General features: G+C 52.1%; 1 protein-coding gene across 4 annotated transcripts in view; it reads left to right on the forward strand.

Annotated features, from left to right (window-relative positions):
- The window catches only part of LOC134518213 (NADPH--cytochrome P450 reductase), a 31036-nt gene that overhangs the window by 13143 nt on the left and 4583 nt on the right, over nucleotides 1-13310 (forward strand). For all 4 annotated transcript variants that reach the window (XM_063340644.1, XM_063340645.1, XM_063340643.1 and 1 more), the window contains 8 exons: nucleotides 7082-7130; nucleotides 7985-8113; nucleotides 8739-8888; nucleotides 9781-9905; nucleotides 10790-10879; nucleotides 11336-11434; nucleotides 12096-12212; nucleotides 13056-13174. In XM_063340644.1, the coding sequence (XP_063196714.1) occupies nucleotides 7082-7130; nucleotides 7985-8113; nucleotides 8739-8888; nucleotides 9781-9905; nucleotides 10790-10879; nucleotides 11336-11434; nucleotides 12096-12212; nucleotides 13056-13174 (878 nt within the window). The remainder of the gene's footprint in view (nucleotides 1-7081; nucleotides 7131-7984; nucleotides 8114-8738; nucleotides 8889-9780; nucleotides 9906-10789; nucleotides 10880-11335; nucleotides 11435-12095; nucleotides 12213-13055; nucleotides 13175-13310) is intronic.

Raw genomic sequence — 13310 nt, forward strand, 5'->3', positions numbered from 1 at the left:
AAAGCTGTTGGCTGTACTTCAAAACTCGTAAGGATTGCCTTGGCTATTCCCTGTGCTTTCGGATAAAAGTCATATTTAGATAAATGTGGGGAAAGGTGGGCTTGCTCTTAAGCAGGTTTCCTATTGAAAATCTTATCTACCCTCAGCTATGAAGAGAAGAAATAGTCGTGGGGAGTTGTGAGAGAGTTCCTGGGCATGAGTTGCTTGGCAGCTCTTGTGAAACTTGCTTTGATGCCAGGTTACCGCAGCAGCAGGAGACTGGATTTGGAGAAGTCCTTGTTCCACCCTGTCTTCTGCAAAGGGCTTAGGGGCAGGAGCGAGCCACGTTGGTGCGATCTGGGTGCATTGGCTCATTGTCGCAGTCACATACCAAACTTAACATCAATTTTCTGCTGGGCTCTTTAGCTCATTCCTTCCGTTTCCTCAGGGAGCATTGGTGAGAGCGGTAAACAAGTTTGAAACCCGCTGCAGCGCTATAGGAGCTGGTGTTGTGGAATACCTTTCCCTTCAGTCTCCTGGGATCTGTTCTGCAAGGGTGCAGTTTGCCCCAGAGAGAAGGCCAGCCTCAACCTTAGCCCAGCTCTGCGCTTTCCAGTATTAGGCCTTTGCAGAAGACAGCCACACAACAAAGGTGAATCCTCTGGGTTTGTAAGGCTGGCTGCAAATTCACTGCAGGCCCCCCCAGTCCTGAGTCATTGGTTGTGGGGCCATGCCAAGAGGAGGGGAAAAGTGATGGCCGGCTGCTTGCAGTAGGTTCAAGATTTAACGCGTGCAGTCGCACCAGCAAGGCGTCCTGCATTGAGTGGGTTTCTCCCCATGGCACTTAGTGAGTGCTGCTTTGGTAAGAAATACCTGTCAGTCCTTCATTTCGAAGTGTTACAGCCTGGTGTGGAAAGAAGCTGTGGCAGGACCTGTCTGCAGGCTGCTCAGACCAGGGTGTTTGGTGATAAAAGAAGGCATTTCAGCAGGGGATTGGTGCTCCTGTTACCCTCTTTGTAAAAGCTACATCAAACACGGCAAGCGGTTGTGGGTCTTATCTCAGACCTGTCCATCTACCTTATGCTGTTCTCAGTTTTCAGGGCTCATTGTCCAGTGTTTGTGTTGTAATTCAGGTCATAATTGAAAAGGAGCAGGTTTGGTCGCATTGTTTCCGCTTTGTGCAGATCTGGTGGCAGAGGTGGCCCTCTCCTCTGCTTGCAGAGCCCTCTGCTTGAAGGAAAGCCTGGGATGGATACCAGGTCTGTTGTGAATCCCCTGGGTAATGGGAAGAGTAGCGTGCAGCTCAGAGCCAGCCCTCAGGTGGGCTGCATGCACTGCTGTTGCAGGAGGATGGAAAGTAAGTTTTCTGTCTGAGAGGGGTTTATAAAGGAGAAATATCCCTGGCTGAGGACCTTTGGCTCGTGCATGCAGACAGGTGCCTGCAAGGCTAGTAGCAACCCGTCTCTCTATGCCTGCTTGGCTTTATCTTGGGAATTTGTTTTGTTGGATTGGTCAAATACTTTCTCTCTCGTGCCTGCAAGAGCAGGAGGCTCCAGTGCACTGTGTGTATTGGTGTGTGCGGTTGCCTCTGGAGATCGTAACAAGAACGGCTGTGTTGCGATGAGAACTAAGCTAGCGGGAGAAATGGCACTATCAATCTGAAATTAGATCTTGACACGACGCAGATCAACTCAGAGAGCTCCCGTGCTCACCGTCCTTGTGACTGTTTCCACTTAGCACATGCAGCTCTTCCAGAGGCTGTCGTGACCTTGCAGAGAAGTCACGCTGCAGAGGGGCTCGCGAACCCCCCCGGGTGTGTGTTACCACCTTCTGTAGCTGCAGGACCTCAGCGCGTGGGCTTCTGTCTGAGGCTGGCTGGAGGTTTTGGCTTTGAGCTGACTCACGGTGATTTTGCCTGTGTTTCCTGCGTGGGGTCCGTGCTGCCTTCTCCGTCTGCGTGGGAGGTGGCTGGCAGGGAGCACTCTGCAACTGCTGCTTGGAAGAGCAGCACCTCCCGTCACCAATAACCAGTGGGGAGAGGCAAGATTGTTCCAGACCTTGTCTGATACGATTGCATTTTGGAAAAGTGACAGCCAGGCAGGTGAAGAACAGGAGGAAGCTTTGAAGTAGTTTTTCCCCGTACATTAAGGCTCTGCCATTGTCTGCTCCAGCCCTGCTGTGGTCGTTCTAGCAAGGTGGCCTGAGGGCAGCGTGGGACCCCTAGGCCAAGGCTGTGGCTGGTGGCACATCCATCCTCTGGGACGGAGACAGCAACTTCCTGCAGCTTTTGCAGCATTATTTTATGGGACACTTGGAACCGGGTGGGGAATGAGTGAGGAAAACAATCTTATTCGGCCCCGGGTTTCCTTCCCTCCTGTCATCCTTGAGTCTGGGGTGGAGTTTCCTTTCTGGTGAACAAACAAATCTGCAAGATACAGGATCACACTGTCAGCCATTGCCTGTGGGTAGCAAGCTGGTCCATAGGCAGGCAGGGAAGCTGTCCCAGACCCATGAAGGCAGAGGGCCCGCAGCAGGGCTGTCTCTGGCTGAAGTGGAGAGCCTTTACCTTAAGAGGTGTCGCTTTTCTTCAGTACGTTCTCTGCAGCTCTGCTTTGGCTCGTCAAATTGTCCTGAACTGCTTTATCTGATGGTATTGGTGATGGTGTCTTGTTCTGTCACTTTGGCCTCACACTTCGTCTTCAGCCTCGGAAGACTGGAGGATGAAAGTGCTGAACAGCAATTCAGATGCATCACGATGGCTGTGGCTTTAATGGGTTTGTTTGCAACCTGGGAGAGTACAAACAGAGTCTCCGACCTGAACATAGCATCCAGCACCGTGGTGCCCTCCTAGGGTTTTTGGGAGCCACCGCTGAGCAGCACGCCTTGATCAAGCCACGTCAGCTCAGCAGGGTCTCCAAAGGCAATGCCACTGCTGCAGCTGCCCTTGATTGTGGAAGAACAGATGCATGGTCAAAATACCCTGTTTTGGATGACGTCTGTGCTGGGTTCACTCCATGTGGCTCTGCCAGCCTGCATGGCCTGGGAGTGGTCACCATCTTGCCCCGACGATGCGTCTCTGGGTTCACCTACTGCTCAGGTGCTTGCTGATTCCTTACCCTCGCAGCCAAGTGCAGCTGTTCTCCTGCCTGAAGCTCCCAGCGGAGGGGCAGAGCCCAGCATATGCAGAGGCTTGCTGCATACAAGAGGTCTTGTACCTGTGCTGTGTACCGCACATGCGTGGGGCAGGCCGGGATACTGCCGACTGAGGATTGCTTGCATTTTGACCGTTTTCAGGCTTAATTGAAACCACCGGAGCAGCCTTCCCCACAGCCTGCTCTGCAGATGTCATTAGGGAGAACAGCTCTCAATCGCCACACAGCCGTGGCCACCATGCTTCCTTATGGTGGCATTGCTGGGAAATGCACTAATTTGTTTTTATTCTTTGGCTGCGCCGCCTCTGCATGTTTCTCAATCACAGATTTCTTTCCTTTCTTGTGTCCCTGCTCCGGAGTTGTGCAGACTGTTGCCCTGGGGAAACGCAGGCAAGACATCGATTGGTACGCTGTGTGTCACCCCCTCCTTTCTCCCCTCTGTCTTTACCATTGTTTGGGGCAGAAACTGGCTTATCTCTATTCTGCAGCTATAGAGAAATCCATTCCCTGGTGCTTGTAGGGCTTCCTGTGGCAGGAATTGCTCCAACTCCTTAGCCTGATTAGCTCTCTTTGCTGCCTGCATGTGTGGGTGGGTGAGAGAGAGACCATCTCTAATTTAATTTAATAGGATCCTGAAGAGAACAAACTCCTTTGAGCTGCCTCTGTAATGGCACTGCCATAGTTACCCGTAGCGCTGCTCACGTAGTGTCTGGAATAGTTTCATTCAGCTACAGCGTCGACTTTTTTTTTTTTTAAAAAGAATATATATAAAAGCAGCTGTGATATAAACAGTTTCCAAGGTAACAAGGCTGGGGGAGGGTTTTGTGTCCCGTCCCCCTGCTCCACGCAGATGGGAGAGGGACGTGTGCTGCGGAGGATCCTGGGAGGCTTCATTCTCCACTCCTAATTCCTTTCTGCCACTGCTGCCAGATGTTGCAGTTTCTCAGGACTGCGCGGATCCACTTGGTAACTTCCAAAGCCCCGCCACGAGGATCTGAGCGGACAGGACCACTCCTGCTATGACCCGTGCCGGGACCTTTTGTGCCGGCTCTCTTCTCCTTAACAAAAGGCTGACGCTTGGCTTTAATGCCCGGGAGGAGCAGAATGGAAAGGCCTGCGTGCGTGTTGCTCCAGAGTTAAGTTAGATCCGTCCCCCCACACCTCCCCTTGCAGACAGACACGGCTGCCCTGCGACTCTTTGTCTGCCTTTTCCCTGCCCCGACCATGGGCTGCATGTACTCGGCCCCGCAAGAAGAGGCGGCTGTGGCAAGGTGAGTTAATCTGCCCGGCAGGATCGCTCTGACTCGGAGCATCGTTCCTGCCACCCCAAAGCTGGGCGGAGTGGGGTGCCTCTCCCTGCTGGGGCAGGAGGAGAAGGAAGGGGAGAGGCTCTGCTGCTCCAGAGGAGACCCTGCTGTCAGCGCTCGGTTTCTGTGAGACGTCCAGGCTGCGTTCTTACTTCTGGATGTACGTGTGCTTTTGGGAGGAAAGCCACAGGCATGGGAGCTTTCTGAAGGAGAGGAGTTGGGCTGAGATGGAGACTTTGATATCGTTGCTGAGCTGTCGGTAACTTCCTCCCCCTTCCTTTTTTTCCTCCTGAAATCAAAGTGACAGAGAGCCCTGGGAGTCTCTTGCGCTGTGTGCTCTCACCAAGGGTGGTCAATCTGTACAAGCTAAAGACTTGCTCCAACAATGGAGTTAATCCCCTTTCCCCACCCGTCACTTCTTCTAACTCTCTTAGTCGCTACCCTGAGCTATCTAAGCTATAAGAGCAGTCGTTGCTGAAAACACGCTTTCTCTTCTAAGTATTCCTGGCTGAGTAGTGAAAATGAGTGTCATGTCTGTCTTCAGTGTCCGTGTTTTTCTGCAGCTCAGATTTTTAAGCCACCCCGATGAACCAGTTCAGGGACTTGTGTAGCCTTTTTTTCAAAAGCCAGACTCATTATTTCTCCTGTGTCTGAGCCACAGACTGTTCTGAGCCACAGTGCTTCAGTGCAGGGTTGCCTCCTTTGAACATGGACGAGCTCCATGTGCTGCACCCTTTTCTCTTCCAAAGGGAGCTTGCTGAAAGGATCTAAAACTTTTTTTTTCCCCCTCCTTTAGAAGCATTTTGTTTAGCAGTTGACCCAACAACTATTTTAATTGGATCTTATTTGCGGAGGGCAGTAAACCGGAGAGGTTGACCAGGGAGCCAAAAGCTCAGTGAGAGCTGAGTCTGGTGAGCGGGCTGGGGGCAGGTCTCCTGAGCCCCTGTCCCGACGGTAGCACGGGCTGGGTTTTGGGGCTGCTCTCTCAAAGGGGCTTGTGATATCCCTGTCCCCAACAGGGAACAAATGACATCACGGGGAGACGGTGAACTGTGAGAGAGCGAAGCGGAGGGTGTGAAGCAGCTCTCTCCTGGGAGCACAGCTGCCTTGGGTAGCTTTTTGGGGTAGGTTTGCTTGTTTTCCGTGCATGCTGTATGAGACTGCGTCGGTGCACGGCACCGTCAGCCCCAGTTATGGAGCTCCTTGATACCTTTGGGTAGAAAGGGGTGCTTGAAGTTGTGCTTTACTGAATGTCCCCCACCCTGCTGTGCTGTGTGTGTGTGCTCTCCGCAAATGTCTCAGCACATCCGCAGAGATCCCTCCCTCTGGGCTGCAGAGCTTAGGAAACTGTTAGTGAGCTCTGCACATTCTCACATGGGCTGGAGCCAAAACCATTTGTTTTTTGCCTGGAGGCTTCTCTCTTCCCACAAGAGACCCAGCCTTGCATTCTTCCATTGTGAAAGAGAAACGGGAATGGGTCCCACGTTCCTCCTTCCTGCTACTGAAGCTCCAGCAGGCAAGATGGCAAGTGAGCTCCTGGCACTTCTCCTCCTGCCTTGAGGAGACCCCAGTGACTCATCTGACTGTAGCTAGAGCCACCTCTGCTTGTGGGACTCCCAGGGTCCCCAGGGCTGGGTTGCTTTCACCCTGTGACACTGAAAACCCATGGGTGTGCTTAGGATGGCAAAGCTCTTCTGGCTCCCCGCCTAGTAGGGTAGCCATAGCGCTGTGAGTCTCTGCCTCAACATTTCTGATGCTGCTGTGGTTTGTCCCTCTTTTGAGACAGACAACTGCCTCCCTGTGATAATTCCAACTCCCTCTGTGCTGGAGATCCGTGCTGGGGATGGAATGAGCACAGGAATGAGCCCTGTGGGACCTCAGGCAGAGGTTGCCTTGCTGGAGGCTCTGTGGGTCTGATCAGCTGCATCTGTCTGCCCTGCGGGGCTCTCCGGTTCTGGGACTCATGTCCGGCATGCTGTTTTGAGGTTGGAACAGCTGGTGTTTAGCCCTGTCTGACTTCGAGATATGGTTTAGTGATGGTTTTTGTCAGAGTTGGGTTGATGCTTGGAGTAGATGATCTGAAAGGTCCCTTCCAACCTAGGCGATTCTATGATTCAAGCTTGGGGAATATGCCCCGGGGGCATGGCTCAGGACCCATTCCCTGCCTGTCCGCTGTGGTGGCGGGAAGCAGGGAGCTCTCTGTTCCCTTCTCTCCCACTAAAGCTCGGCCCCTGAGATTTAGCTGGAGACCTGCTCTTGCATCGTGGCTCTACGAGATCCTTGTAACCTGCTCAGCTGTGAAACCTCTCAGGGCGGTTGATAAAGGCTTCCTGACACCTAGGGCTGAGTGCCTGGGCTCTGCCTGCAGGGGGATTTACCAGTGGAGGTAAGGCATGGTGTCAGCTATTCCCCTGTGCTCTGAGGGTCTCTGGTCCGGGGCTGTGTGCAGAGGAGAAGCCCCACAGCTGAGTGACGGGCATCCCTGGGACAGGGTAAGTAAGAGTGGTCGGTGGGGACTTGCACCCCTTTGGACAGCCTTCTGAGATCTGGGACGGTTTGGGGGCTGCTTTTTCCCCACTTGCTTCTTCCTGACCTTAAATAATGAACATGCTCATCTGAAAGGTGGTTCCTCCTGTCTTTCAGAGCAGCTCCAGCGAGAGATAGCAGCTTCATTGAGAAGATGAAGAAGACGGTAAGCTGCTTGCTCTGGCTACATGGGGTGCTGGGAAGGTGGGGGAGCTCTTGTCCTTCCTGGTTTCCTCTGGAGACTGCCTAGCTGTCAGCAGGGGGACTGGTTTGGATGGAGACATGTCTGCTGCAAAGAGCATCCAGAGGAAGGCTGTGTGGGCAGGCAGGAATAGCTCTTTCAGTCTGTGCCTGAGAGTCATTCTTAGAGAAGACATTAAAGTGAAAATTTGGTGCAAAAAAATAAGTGTAATGTGAGGTCAAAGTCAGGAGGGAAATGGCAGAAACTTTAAAGTCATTGGCTGGCGGTTGTTTATCTGCATGGTTTGTTCCCAAACTGTCGCTCTGGAATGGGAATTGTACACAGAGCTAGCAGCTTTTGACTCTGCTGGACTGGACGCAAGAGGAAGCAGAGGAAGAAGCAGGGGCTGGATATATTTTCCGTTTTACTTCCAAGTAGCTGGCTGGCAGCAGAGCAGGAGCTCCAGTGCTTAGGCGCTTTCCCAAAGCTTAAGCAAGTCTGCTTTCTCATCCAGGGAGTTCCCTGTTTCCAGGAGTCCTGCTGCAGCCTTGGGGCTGAGAATAAATCCTGAGGGTTTATTCTTTGCTTTGGGTTTTAGTCTGACCTGAGTCACCTCTCCGAGATTGACAAGTTATGTTCTTATTAACAGTTTAGCCTTGAGTTTTCTGCCGCAAACCCAGCGTGGAGTCCCATAGGAGTGCAGGCTCTGAGTTGCCTTTAGGTTGCAGTTCAACATTTCTGTTCCCAGGCGTTTCCTTTGTCTCTGACAAGATGCGTTTCCTCCATGCATTTGCCAAACGAGTAATCGCCATTTAACAGGGTTTTCTTTTTCTCTCCAGGGGCGAAACATAGTGGTTTTCTATGGTTCCCAGACGGGTACAGCGGAGGAGTTTGCCAATCGCCTTTCCAAAGATGCTCATCGCTATGGCCTCCGGGGCATGGCAGCGGATCCAGAGGAGTATGACTTGGTAATTTAGCTGTGAGCAGTCTCAGGATAGCTAACATCCTTTTAGTGTCCCCTAAAAAACCACAAAGGACCTAGCCAAGGGACAGTTGCCCTATTAGTAGTGTCATTTAGGGGAGAAAAGGAAATTGGATTGCCCTGAGAGATGCAGGTGTTGGGCTTGATCCTTGCCAGTCAATGGATTTGGGGTGAACACTGCAACACGACTGAAAGAGGAAGGTAGCCTGGAGTGTTTGGGATCGGGAGTCATCCGTTGGCAGCATGAAACTTGCTCCGTGTTCCTTGTGTAGTTAGCATTAAACCCATACTGCTGCAGTCTTGCACAGAGGCATCGGCAGGTTGCGCTCCAGAGTGACCAGCAATCCTGGGCCCTTAAGACCTTGTGTTGAAAATCCCATCGCTTTTCTGGTGGGGCAGAAGTATTGACTTGCAGTCCAGTGAGAGTGGTTAGCTGTATTTCCCCTGACATTTTTGGGTGGATTTGGCCTTTTTCAGCCCCTTTTGTAATCCGCTCTTTGACATTACGTGGTGCTGTCCTGCACAGCAGGGGTAGCTGCATTGTAGGAACAGGCTTGCCCAGTAACCACGTTGTGGGATTCTTGAGGGTTTATTCTTTCCTTTGGTTGTAGTCGGACCTGAGTCGCCTCTCTGAGATCGACAAGTCTTTAGCTGTGTTCTGCATGGCCACTTACGGCGAGGGTGATCCCACGGACAATGCCCAAGACTTCTACGACTGGCTGCAGGAGGCTGACGCTGACTTGTCAGGTCTCCGATATGCAGTAAGTGGCTCAATTCCAGTTTATGCTGCATTTGGTCAGGAAAGTTGGAAGGCCTCCACTGTGCCTGCATGTGGCTTGGGTAAAGGCACAACATGATGTCTGTGCCTCGTACGCCTGTGTTGGATGTGGTCCCCGTTGTCTTCCTCTACAAGCTTTGTGGACACTTGCAAACATAGATCTGGGGGCTTTAAATGCAGATGTCAGAGTACTCTCTCCACTCCCTAAATCACAAGGGTTTGCTGGTAATGTCTTGCCACAAACAGCCCAGCAGGCATTGAATACAAGGTCTGTAAATGAGTTACAGGCTGATGCTGCTGTTCAGAAGCTAATTGAGCAGCCCTGGGCCAGATCTTCTCCCGCAAATTAAATCACTTGGAGGAGCGTGTAGCTCTTTTCCTGTGTTGAGCTGAATAATTGGCTGAGATACAACCACCTCACCTAAACCCCGGCCAAATTCCTTAGGCAGCATAATAATTGCAAATGAGGAGAAAATCCAGTGCTGGAGATGTTAAGCTGCTCTGTATAAAGCAGTGAGCAAAGATTTGCTGAGCAGTTTGTGGGAGGCAAGGGACAGCAATTAGTCTTCAGGCAGTCCAAGCTCTTACTGGTCCCTTGGGGAGATGGCGCAGGCAGCTCTTGTACGTGCGTCCTCTTGACATGCCGGGGGCCTGGCTCCAGGGAGGTGGTGCTGCCTTCTGACCACACTCTCCAGTGGTAGCTTCTTACTCAGAGGGTCCACAAACAGCTGATGGGGAGCTGTGAAAGGTCTTGCTGTCTGGCTTCCATGTTCTTTCTTCAGCATCCTTTGCTGGGTGCTACTACCAGAGGATGCTGGTTGAATGGGAAAAATCCAGCCCCTGCTTCTCCATGCTTAATCAGCGTTCCCTTCCAGGTCTTTGGGCTGGGCAACAAGACTTACGAGCACTTCAATGCCATGGGAAAGTATGTGGACAAGAGACTGGAGGAGCTTGGAGCCCAGCGGATCTTTGAACTTGGGCTAGGAGACGATGATGGCAAGTGAGTAGCGTGGCTTGAGAGGCTGGTCAGAGCTGGCTAAAGCATCGTGGAAGGGACTTCGGCAGGGAGTGAGCTCTACTACTAAGGCAGAAGTAAACTCCAGAGGGCTGTCTGCTCTCTCTCCTACGAGCAGATCCCTGTACACTTAGAACATCCTAGGGGATCCTGCGCCTGGTGAAATCCCACATCAGCTTTAAATGGCCATAGTTGTATACCTGGGGAGGCTTAGCCTCTGCTTCTGCTGCTAACCCAGCCTGTCTGGATAGGCTCAGTCATCCCTGTGCAGGAGACAAGCTCCATCTTGTGAACTGTTTGTTTCATGGAGAAAGGCAGCAATTTTCCTACTTAGACAATGATGTGATTTTTTGGGGGGAGTTCTTTGGTTTTTGTTGTTTTACCTCTCTGTGCTCACCTGAGCATCCTGCTGGTAGCAGCTTAATCTGGGAAATTACATCAACCAGTGGCTTTGCCTCTAAGGGCTGCAAGGTGTGATGAGACGGATGTGCTGTGTGCGGGAGGCTCTGAGCCCAGAAAAATAACCATTGCCATGGTAGAATCTGCCTTTTAGGAAGGTGACCTAATGCCAGGAGTGGGCAAGGGGGAGCTGAGTTGGGTAAAGACCAAGCCTGAAAAACAAAGCCTTCCTTGGCAGACCTGGTGAAGGGAGGGGTGGCTGGTATAGCAACAGTTCCCTCCCACCCACTTAATGATCTGAAGATGTTCTCCTGATCTGTGGGAGGTACCAAAACTGCCTGGGTCCAAGCGCAAATGCCTTTTCCCATGGTGTAGGGAGGAAGTCCGTAGGGATCTCAAATGGCTCCTCTGGGAATGCCCCTTTGCTCCCCCTTGGGAAAGTTATTGAATCTTTCTTTTGCCCTGGCTAGCTTGGAAGAAGACTTCATCACCTGGAGAGAGCAGTTCTGGCCAGCGGTGTGTGAGCATTTTGGGGTGGAGGCGACAGGAGAAGAGTCCAGGTGGGTATGGGAGCCGGTTCTTTTGGGTGCCAGAGAACGTGGCCACCTTTGGCTGGTGGCTGTGCTGTCAGCCCTGAGCTGCTGTCCCTTTTCTTGTGCGCTTCCTCCCCTTCCAGACTTCAGAGCGGTATGTGGAGTAGAACAGTGAGTGGGGCTCTCTGTACTGAGCCTGTCCCAGTGTGAATCTGACCCCAGCTCTGGATTTCTGTTCTGGATGGGTGACGAGATGGGTTCGATTCCTTTGTGGTTGGCTTTCCTGGGTGTGATGCTCCCAGCAGAGTTGATGTTTCCTCTTGGTTTGGGCTTTCTGCATGGTCTGCCTGTCCCCTGTTCTCTTGAGAGGGGTGGAAGTTGCATTTGCTTTTGGGCTGCAGTAAATCCAGCAAAGCAGATGATGGTTCCAGCTGTACCTTGTGATTTCCATTTGACTCTTTTCTCTCCCCCTTCCTCCTCTAGCATCCGCCAGTATGAGCTGGTGGTGCACACAGATGTGAACATGAACAAAGTCTACACCGGTGAGATGGGTCGTCTCAAGAGCTACGAGAACCAGAAGCCGTAAGTGCCAAACCACCCTGGGCAGGGTGTACGTGGGCCAGGCTTTGGCTGATGGATCCTTGATGTTTCTAACAACACCCACTATGCGGGCAGTGTCATTTCTGTAATGCAGCCATATGGCAGGTCTCTGCCCAAGAAAAATGGGCTCAGGTCTCCTCTGGGACTCTCAGGCGTTTCCCAGCTAATGAATCATTAGTGTTTGAGAAGGTGGCAGCGCTCACATGTGCTGCTTGGCTTGTGCATTTGCAGTATCTATCTTGAGGTCACTCAGAGCCTTTCCTTGCCCAGGGTAGCTAATGCCTGATGATTGCTTATAGTATTGTACAGAGATTAGCTGTGTAATTTAATTCCAGCCTGAAATATTTCTTTGAGATGGGACAGTCCCTCCGATCTGTTTTTGCAGCACGTGTTCTTAATGGTACAAAAGCTGTTGACTGCTGGGCTGTGCTCAGAAGGAAAATTACCTGTTTTCTGTGCCAGTGTGAGTAGCAGCAGGATCATAATTTAGTTTGTGCTGTGGTGTGCTTTGAAACATGAACAGGACAGCCTTGTGCTCCAAGCGTGGGAGCCTGCTCTGGAGGCAGAGGGAACATGCCTGGATACAAGCAGCGCTGTGAGCCTGCAGGAGAGTAACCCAGAGGGTCCTTTTCTTTCCTTCCAGACCATTCGATGCCAAGAACCCCTTCCTGGCACAGGTTACAGAGAACCGCAAGCTGAACAAGGGTGGAGAGCGACACCTTATGCACCTGGAGCTGGATATCTCCAATTCCAAAATCAGGTAGTTCCCCATGGGCAAACTGGTCCTCTGTTTTGGCAGGAGCAGTCTGCTTCAGGAGCAAAGAACAAGGATGTGGCACTGGCCTCATCCAGCACTTCAGAAGGGGACCTTGTTCTCGTAATTACTTAACGCTGCCCCTCGGGGCTTCCATACCGCGTATCAGGTACCCCGTATCAGGACTTTCTCTCAGCTCTTGCACTGCGCCTGGCTGTGGCCGCTGGTGGCCCTGTGCCCCTCCAGAGCTGGCCACACATACCCATCCTACCTGAGCAGTCCCAGCTGCAAGAATTCTCTAGAGTCATTCAAAAAATGAGAGAGTGGATGAGCTGCAAGAGAGGGGCGAGCTGGGGATGGCTCGTGCCAGGGTTTGCCTGGCTTAGGTGTACAAGCACAGGGGAAATAAAGCCCTGTTCTTAAAAACCTTCTTGCTGTCTTAAATTTCTCTTGTGTGTGTTTGTGAGAAAGCTACGAATCCAGGTGGCTTAACGTAAGAAAATACAGCAGAGGTTTTGAGCAGCTTTGCTCCTTGCCTGTCAGGGAGTTGGCCTGTCTTTGCTGGAAGACGGCCCTCGTTGAAGTCTCGGGCAAAACTGGTGATATCTTGGAGGTCCCTTGTAAAGAACCTGGTTCTTAAAACCGTTATTCCACAATGGTCCTTTCTGCTATGACTGCCAGCTCTTAGAGGTCCCTGATTGTGCAGGGACTGTGTAGTAGCTCAGATCTCAGCGTTGTCGTACTGCCCCTTGCACCAGCCCGCTTGTCTTGTAGCTGAGCAGCTCAGGCTTGGGGTGGACGAGAAGCCATGCTGGTGTTTGATCTGCTCTCCTCCTGCTCTCTTGCCAGGTACGAGTCTGGGGACCACGTGGCGGTGTACCCAGCCAACGACTCCTCTCTGGTGAATCAGATTGGTGAGATCCTGGGCACGGATCTGGACACGATCATGTCCCTAAACAATTTGGATGGTGAGTATGGATCCCCCCCCTGAGCATCCGCGGTTCTTCAGCTGTGGCCTCTGTCCTTCCCACCAGGGCAGGAGCCAGGTCACCTTCAGGTCCCGTAGGGCACCTCTGGGCAAACAGACATGTCCCGTGGCCACTC

Source organism: Chroicocephalus ridibundus, chromosome 7, assembly GCF_963924245.1.
Source record: "Chroicocephalus ridibundus chromosome 7, bChrRid1.1, whole genome shotgun sequence".
Classification (NCBI taxonomy): domain Eukaryota; kingdom Metazoa; phylum Chordata; class Aves; order Charadriiformes; family Laridae; genus Chroicocephalus; species Chroicocephalus ridibundus.